General features: G+C 45.3%; 1 protein-coding gene across 5 annotated transcripts in view; it reads right to left on the reverse strand.

Moving 5' to 3' along the window:
- BOD1L1 (biorientation of chromosomes in cell division 1 like 1) overlaps window positions 1–8,940 on the reverse strand; it is a 77,420-nt gene extending 68,480 nt beyond the window's left edge. For 4 of the 5 annotated variants that reach the window (XM_077280163.1, XM_077280166.1, XM_077280165.1 and 1 more), the window contains exon 1: window positions 8,618–8,940. In XM_077280163.1, coding sequence (XP_077136278.1) covers window positions 8,618–8,845 — 228 coding nt within the window. In that variant the 5' untranslated portion in view covers window positions 8,846–8,940. The remainder of the gene's footprint in view (window positions 1–8,617) is intronic. The other variant, XM_077280162.1, reaches the window with a different exon arrangement.
- Between the last annotated feature and the right edge of the window lie 285 nt (window positions 8,941–9,225).

Consider the following 9,225-nt stretch of genomic DNA (forward strand, 5'->3'; position numbering starts at 1 on the left):
GCTGTGTTGTGCATACGCTACAGCTGGCTATAAGAGACAGTCTGCAAGAAGGACATGCTGCTGCACTGATTGGCAAGGTGAGAAAATTGGCTACTGTTGCCAGAACCCCTAAAGTTGACTCAATTTTGAAGAGACGTGCTGGAAAAGGGGCAATTATTGATCAAGCCACACGATGGGGCAGTACTTACTTAATGATTCAGCGCTTGGTTGAACTGAAAACCTTTCTTGTAGACATGGCTAACCCTCAACTGACGCTAAATGAAAGTCAGTGGAATCAGGTGACTGAGCTGGAAAAATTGCTAGAGCCCCCATTTATAGTGACTAAAAAATTACAAGCAGAGGACTTAACTCCAGGTATTTTATTAAAGGAGTGGAAGAACCTGATGATTCGCCTGTCCCAAAGAGGAGGGTTAATTGCAAGTGGCATTGCTACATTAATGAAACGGAGAGAGGAGCTACTATTACAAAATAACATTTTTTTGGCAGCTGTTTATGTAGACCCAATGCATCGGATTCTTCTAGATGATCAACAGCTAACTAAAGGAAAAGAAGCTCTGTTTGAAATAGCAGTAAGGATGAAAGGGTTGCAGAACAGTCAGGAGGAACAAGAAGAATTTGGTCGTCCTGCCACATCTTCACCCTCATCAACTGATGAAGAATTTAATTTTGAAAAATATTTGGATCACAAGGACCGTGCAAAGTGTTCCCGCACAGAAGAAGAGTCATCCCCATCAAAGAACACAGCCAGTACATTTCAGCAGAATTTTTCATGTGCACTAAAAGAAATTGAGAAATTTGACCGTTCATCAAAAATAACAGTGCAACAAGCGATTCCTCTGTATCTGGACATTGTCAGAGATGTTGCCCGAGTGGTTACTGCTTTGCCACCAACCCAAGTTAGTGTAGAGAGGTTGTTCTCTGCTCTCAAAATAATTAGATCAGATTTGAGGGCATCCATGAAGGAGGATCTGACAGAGGCAGTACTTTTTCTGAGGACAAATTTATAGATTTCTTCTTATTAACTGCATAACAGTGTTTATTGCATATTTACTTACAAGAGTTTAGAAAAGTTTATAAAAGTTATTTGCTATATTCTAATTGTATTCTAATAAATATAGTTTTTGCTGGTGGTCTGATTACTTATATGATGGTGAGAAACTGAATAAGCACGATGTTAATATTTTACAACAGTAAATTTATTGTTACGAATTGGCCATTTATGAAGGAGTCGGAGTCGGAACCTGATAAAATCCAGGAGTCGGAGTCGCAACTGTGGCTTACCGACTCCACAGCCCTGGTGAAAGCAGAAATAAAGCGTTTTATAATTTCGTAAAAATTCCTGTCTTTAGCCCTGGAGGCAGGTCTTAACCCCCCTGCTGCACACGCCACACTGCCGTCACTCGAGGCTTCTTCGGCGCCGCCCCCTCCGTGCTGTTTTCAAATCAAATCCGGCGCCTGCGCTGTTTTGTTCTGCCTGGAGCAGGCGCAGTGAGCGCTGCCTGTCTGACCTCAGATGCAGTCTCGCAGACTGCGCCTGTGCGGCCACCCAGCTTGTGAATCCCAGCCACGCAGTGTGTTATGCATTATGCACAGTGCGGCGCTCACTGCCCCAGGCAGAACAAAACAGCGCAGGCGCCGGATTTGATTTGAAGACAGCGCGGAGGGGGCGGCAGCCGGCACCGAAGAAGCCTTGAGTGACGGCAGTGTGGCGTGTGCAGCAGGGGGGTTAAGACCTGCCTCCAGGGCTAAAGACAGGTATTTTTGCGAAATTATAAAACGCTTTATTTCTGCTTTGACTGCACCAATAACTAAAAGAGCCACCTTGTCAGAATGCAGCATTACTGCTGCACAAGGTGGCTCTTTTAGTTTCTAACGGCTGGAGGGGGTGACAGAGTCCCTTTAAAGGGTTCATTGTGACTTGTTGGATCGCTACTTCCAATAGGTGGCGCTATAGAGTGCAAGTCCTCTTTTTCTCTGAAGAGGCAATTTGCATAGTAAATTAAAAAAAACGCTAATAACCAGAAAAGCAATCAGTCTCCACAACTCCCAGCAGAAGCGAGCAAAGCGTTATATAGACCCCAAAATGGTACAGTTCACAGATCCAGCTGTAAAAATATTAACAAAATGACAGGTTGCGGAAAATATCAATGCTCCCCAAGTGTAATAATATACATCGCAGGCTAGGTTCAGATTGCGTTAGGGCAATCCGTTTAGCGCTAAGCGCTAGCGGATTGCGCTAATGCAATGTCTTTTTAGGGGTCGCGTTAAATGTCCCCGCTAGCGCAGATCCCCGATCTGCCAGAGCGGGGAACGGACCTCGGGCGCGCCGCGGACGCTGCAAGCAGCGTCCGAGGCGCGCCACAAAAGAACAGCAGATCGCTAGCGCGTGCTGAAAATGGCACGCGCTAGCAAGGCGCTTTAACATTGCTGGCAATGGGAGCGCTAACGGACGCATTGCACGGTGTTAATTTCGCCGTGCAACGCTGTCCGTTAGCGCTCACACAAAAACGAAATGAGAACCTAGCCTAAGGGTAAGGGGGTCGACGAAGCAGCGGGTACCTGCGCGCTGTGCCTGGAACTGAAGGGGCTGCATCCTCTGTTTCCGGGGGGGGGAAGGCTTAACAGAGCTGGACTTTCCCCGGTTGCTGGGGGGAAGCCTGAGGGAGCCGGACCAACCCTTGAACCCAGGAGGGTGGGCGGAGTCAGAAAAGGGCACGCAGCGATGGAGACATAAAAAGAAAAAGCGTACAAAGTCAGCCAGGCGTGGTCTCAGAGCAGTGAGGAGGGAAGCATAGGGAGCAGTGAGCAAAACGGTGAGCGGCGCGCTCTGCTTCCCTCATCAGAGAGTATCTGAGTGACAACAGGCAGTGTAGAAAGTGCCCCCGTCGCCAGCAGAGCAGCGCCAAGCCGGATGCTGCAGCAGTCAGAGAGAGGAGTGCTCTGTCCGGGAAGAATCAGAGCCACACAGACCAGCGACGGCTGTCGCCCCCAGTCAACAGCGGGGACGACACAGAGAAACAGAGACATAGTGTGTGCCCGGTGACCATTATAAAGCCAGGTGCCAGACGTTAGAGGATCGTGAGTACCAAGAGCGTGCCGCCTGAAAGAGACCGGGAGAGTGACCGTTATTTACATCCCGACTGTACTAGTGAATGTCAGCTCAGAGACTTGTGACCTGACTTCGCCAGCGTATGTTAGCAGAGCCGCGTTGGGCTTGTACAGGACTGTGGCCCTCACCGTTAAGTAGCCACTACAGTATATAGACTAGGGGCAGTGGAAGGTACCGGAGACCGACTACTGTCACCAGAAAACAGTGTTGTTTGCTGAACTCCATTAGTAAAGACACCGCGCCAACCGTTGTTGGCGCCATTGAGTCCTCAATAGGAGTTATGGTCTGCAGAGCTTCTGACACAGGAACTGTTGTTACCTGAACCGTCATTCTTATTCTTGGACTCTATGTTCATTTTACCTCACTTTTTTTTCCCCTATTCTGCCTATATTTTACCTCCCTTTTTTTCCCCGATTCTGCCTACATTTTACCTCACATTTGTTATTCCCTATTTTGCCTACATTTTAACTCACGTTTTTCCCCTATTCTGCCTACATTTTAACTCACGTTTTTTCCCCTATTCTGCCTTCATTTTAACTCACGTTTTTTCCCCTATTCTGCCTTCATTTTAACTCACGTTTTTTTCCCTATTCTGCCTTCATTTTACCTCACGTCTTTTTCCCTATTCTTCCTACATTTTACTTCACGGTTTTTTTTTCCTATTCTGCTTACATTTTACCTCACGTTTTTTTCTCTATTCTGCCTACATTTTACCTCACGTTTTTTTTCCCTATTCTGCCTAAATTTTACCTCACGTTTTTTCTCTATTCTGGGTACATTTTACCTCATGTTTTTCCCCTATTCTGTCTACATTTTACCTCACGTTTTTTTTCCCTATTCTGCCTGCATTTTACCTCACGTTTTTTTCCTCTATTCTGCCTACATTTTACCTCACGTTTTTTTCCTCTATTCTGCCTACATTTTACCTCACCTTTCTTTCCTCTATTCTGCCTACATTTTACCTCACGTTTTTTTCCTCTATTCTGCCTACATTTTACCTCACCTTTCTCTCTATTCTGCCTACATTTTACCTCACGTTTTTTCCCTATTCTGCCTACATTTTACCTCACGTTTTTTTTCCCTATTCTGCCTAAATTTTACCTCACGTTTTTTCTCTATTCTGGGTACATTTTACCTCATGTTTTTTCCCTATTCTGTCTACATTTTACCTCACGTTTTTTTTCCCTCTTCTGCCTGCATTTTACCTCACGTTTTTTCCTCTATTCTGCCTACATTTTACCTCACGTTTTTTTCCTCTATTCTGCCTACATTTTACCTCACCTTTCTTTCCTCTATTCTGCCTACATTTTACCTCACGTTTTTTTCCTCTATTCTGCCTACATTTTACCTCACCTTTCTCTCTATTCTGCCTACATTTTACCTCACGTTTTTCTCTCTATTCTGCCTACATTTTACCTCACGTTTTTCTCTCTATTCTGCCTACATTTTACCTCACGTTTCTCTCTATTCTGCCTACATTTTACCTCACGTTTTTCGCTCTATTCTGCCTACATTTTACCTCAGTTTTCCCTATTCTGCCTACATTTTACCTCAGTTTTCCCTATTCTGCCTACATTTTACCTCACTTTTTTTTTCCTCTATTCTGCCTACATTTTACCTCACTTTTTTCCCTATTTTGCCTACATTTTACCTCACTTTTTTTTTCTCTATTCTGCCTACATTTTACGTCACGTTTTTTTCTCTATTCTGCCTACATTTTACCTCACGTTTTTTCTCTATTCTGCCTACATTTTACCTCACCTTTTTTTCCTCTATTCTGCCTTTATTTAACCTGACGTCTTTTTCCCTATTCTGCCTACATTTTACGTCACGTTTTTTTCTCTATTCTGCCTACATTTTACCTCACGTTTTTTTCTCCCCTATTGTGCCTTCATTTAACCTGATGTCTTTTTCCCTATTCTGCCTACATTTTACCTCACTTTTTTTCCCGTATTCTGCCTACATTTTACCTCACGTTTTTTTCTCTATTCTGCCTACATTTTACCTCACGTTTTTTTCTCCCCTATTGTGCCTTCATTTAACCTGACGTCTTTTTCCCTATTCTGCCTACATTTTACCTCACTTTTTTTCCCGTATTCTGCCTACATTTTACCTCACGTTTTTTTTCTCTATTCTGCCTACATTTTACCTATTCTGCCTACATTTTACCTCACGTTTTTTCTCTATTCTGGGTACATTTTACCTCACGTTTTTTTCCCTATTCTTTCTGCCTACATTTTACCTCACTTTTTTTCTCTATTCTTTCTGCCTACATTTTACCTCACGTTTTTTTCCCTATTCTTTCTGCCTACATTTTACCTCACGTTTTTCTCTATTCTGCCTACATTTTACCTCACGTTTTTCCCTATTCTGCCTACATTTTACCTCACGTTTTTTTCCCCTATTCTGCCTTCATTTAACCTGACGTCTTTTTCCCTATTCTGCCTACATTTTACCTCACTTTTTTTTTCTCTATTCTGCCTACATTTTACCTCACGTTTTTTTCTCTATTCTGCCTACATTTTAGCTCACCTTTTTTTCCCTTATTGTGCCTTGATTTAACCTGACGTCTTTTTCCCTATTCTGCCTACATTTTACCTCACTTTTTTTTCTCTATTCTGCCTACATTTTACCTATTCTGCCTACATTTTACCTCACGTTTTTTCTCTATTCTGGGTACATTTTACCTCACGTTTTTTTCCTTATTCTTTCTGCCTACATTTCACCTCACTTTTTTTCCCTATTCTTTCTGCCTACATTTTACCTCACGTTTTTTTCTCTATTCTGCCTACATTTTACCTCACGTTTTTCCTCTATTCTGCCTACATTTTACCTCACGTTTTTCCCTATTCTGCCTACATTTTACCTCACGTTTTTTTCCCTATTCTGCCTACATTTTACCTCACGTTTTTTTCCCCTATTCTGCTTACATTTTGCCTCAGTTTTTTTCCCTATTCTGCCTACATTTTACCTCACGTTTTTTCCCTATTCTGCCTACATTTTACCTCACGTTTATTTTCCCTATTCTGCCTACATTTTACCTCACGTTTCTTTTCCCTATCTCCCTGCGTGGAGTAAGGCCTCTTTCACCTCCCGTCACAATCCGTTGTTTTTTGAGAATGCAGGATCCTGCAAAAAAATTGCAGGATCCTGCATTTTCTCAGACTAGTATTAGGCTACTTTCACACTAGCGTCGTACTCGGCCCGTCGCAGTGCGTCGGGCCGACGTACCGACGCTAGCGTTGTATACGCCACACAACGGGGGCAGCGGATGCATTTTTCCAGGGCATCCGCCGCCCCATTGTGAGGTGCGGGGAGGTGGGGGCGGAGTTCCGGCCGCGCATGCGGGGTCGGAAATGGCGGTCCGACGGCAGCAAAAAACGTTACATGTAACTTTTTTTGCAGCCGTCGGTCCACCACAACACGGCGCAACCGTCGCATGACGGTTGCGAAGTGTGGCAATGCTTCGCAAATGCGTCGCTGAAGTTAGCCAATGGTGAAAAAACGCATCCTGCATGCACTTTTGCAGGATGCGTTTTTTCGCCAAAATGGCGCATTGCGACGTATTGCAAAAAACGCTAGTGTGAAAGTACCCTTAGCGACGGATTGTGACAGATCGCCATCCGTTTCATCCGTCTTTCACTGGATCCTGCATAAAAAAACGGTGCACGTCGGAAAATCGGTCATCGACGCATCCTGTGCTGCCTATCACTGGCTACAATGGAAGCCTATGGGCGCAGGATACGTCGCTGCCTGTGAAAAGCAGGAATCCAGCGACGGGTCCCGCCTTTTCAAAGAGAGCATGCGTGGAAGAATTTCCCGTCAGGGAAATTCTCTCTCTCTTTTTACTATTGATGCTGCCTATGAGAATATTGCGATATTTTTTTTTTAACATTTTTTAACCTGGTTTGTGTTGTGTAAGCGTTTTCGCAGAGGAAAACCGCCGCGAAGACGCATACACAACAGGTGCACATAGGCTCGACGGGTCCGTCAGAAAGACAAGCCCAGTGCACACGTTTTCCACAATCTGCACAGGATCCGTCATTTCAACGTCTTGACGGATCCTGTGCAGATTTGGAAGACGGAAGTGTGAAAGAAGCCTTAGACCTTGTTGTTAAAATCTGTTAACCCTTGATCTGCCTCCTGTCCGTCACTGCATCCTGCTTACATATATTAAATTTGGAGGCAATATATATTACATATAAAAAAAGTATAAAAAAAAAATAGAAAAAATTGTTAAAGCTATGTAAGTTTGTTAGCGCCGTATTCGTCCTGGAGGATCATGTTACTTTAACTGCACAATGAACACTATGGCTATGTGCACACATAGGGAGGGTCCTCTGCGGGTTCTCCCGCAGCAGATTTGATAAATCTGCAGGGCAAAACCGCTGCGGTTATCCCTGCAGATTTATCTTGCGGTTGCCGCTGCGGGTTTACTCCTACTATTGATGCTGCATATGCAGGAATATGCAGAATCAGTAGTAATGTTAAAAATAATTAAAAAATGGTTATACTCACCCTCTGACGTCCTGATCTCCTCGGCGCTGCACGCGGCGGTCCGGTTCCAAAGATGCTGTGTGAGAAGGACCTTCGTGACGTCATGGTCATGTGACCGCGACGTCATCGCAGGCCCTGCTCGCACAGCAACCCTGCGACCGGACGGCCGCGTGCAGCGCTGAGAGGGGAGTATATCATTATTTTTTATTTTAGTTTTTTTTTTTTTTTTTTTTTTTTTCACACAAATATGGTTCCCAGGGCCTGGAGGAGAGTCTCCTCTCCTCCACCCCGGGTACCATCTGCACATGATCCGCTTACGTCCCGCAACGTGGGCATAGCCCCATGCGGGAAGTAAGCGGATCAATGCTTTCCTGTGTGTGCAGAAAAGCCGCGATTCTGCACAAAAGAAGTGACATGCTGCGGAATGTAAACCGCTGCGTTTCTGTGCGTTTTTTCCCGCAGCATGTGCACAGCGGATTGCGGTTTCCATAGCTTTACATGTAACTGTAAACGCAATGGAAACTGCTGCGGTTCCGCGGTAAAATCCGCTATGTGTGCACATAGCCTAAAAATAACACACCGGCAGAAATACAGAAATACTTTTTTTTTTTTCCCACCATTTTATCGCAATTGGAATTTTTTTTCTACGTTTTCAAACACATTTTATGACAAAACGACCGTCATTCAAAATTACAACTCGGCCCTCCCAAAAGAAAAAGTAAATAAATACAAATACACAAAAGACAATGTACAGCGACATCTACGGGAAAAAAAAAAAAAAAACGGCTCGTGGATGAAAGGGAAGAGAAAAAAAATGGCAAGTGCAATAGTGAGCTGTGCCCAGGAGTGAAGGAGTTAACAAGAGGCTGTGATGACACCTGCAGCACATGAAGTCCGGGCTGTAGCGCCCCCTGCTGACACCGAGCGTCTGCCTGCAGCCCCCAGCACCGCGGCCTCCGGTCAGCAGCCAGCAGTCCCTGCCGCCCCCCGCACACAGCAGAGACCCCTCACCTTAGTGTCCACATCAGCCAGGCAGTCTCTGCGGAACTGGTCGAACAGTCCCTGGCTCTTCAGGTGGTTGACGATCAGCGACACCAGCTTGGGGTCCCCGGGCGGCAGGTTCGCCATGACGTCCCGTGTGTTCCAACGGCAGCCGCTCCACTCATCACCCAAAACAAACGCAACCGCCGCACCCGACCCCTGACCCGGAAATGCCGAGGGATTCTGGGAAAAGGCCATTTCTGAAACAAGAGAATCACTCCGCAGCGGAATGGAGATAAGTGTAACAAACTAGCGACATCTAGAGGTGGAGCTGGCTCACTGCTGCGGGGAGACATTGGGGAACAGCGACCTCTAGAGGTGGGAAATGGTTGTAAAGTGCGCATGCGCAGTAACCATGAGAGTGATGATTACACGGGTGCGACCTCTAAGGGTAGCCGGAGGGTAGAGCAGGCTGTGGTGACGGGCCATGGTCTGCACTCGAGGCGACTTTTTGTAAGGACTGATCACTTTTCGCTCTTAGCTACAGTAGCAGGATGGATGTGGACTGCGGCTGACACTGAATACTGACAGCAATGCTGCACTTACTTATTAATCAGTAAAAGTGTCAGTGTAGCCGC

Source organism: Ranitomeya variabilis, chromosome 1 (genome assembly GCF_051348905.1).
Source record: "Ranitomeya variabilis isolate aRanVar5 chromosome 1, aRanVar5.hap1, whole genome shotgun sequence".
NCBI lineage: Eukaryota > Metazoa > Chordata > Amphibia > Anura > Dendrobatidae > Ranitomeya > Ranitomeya variabilis.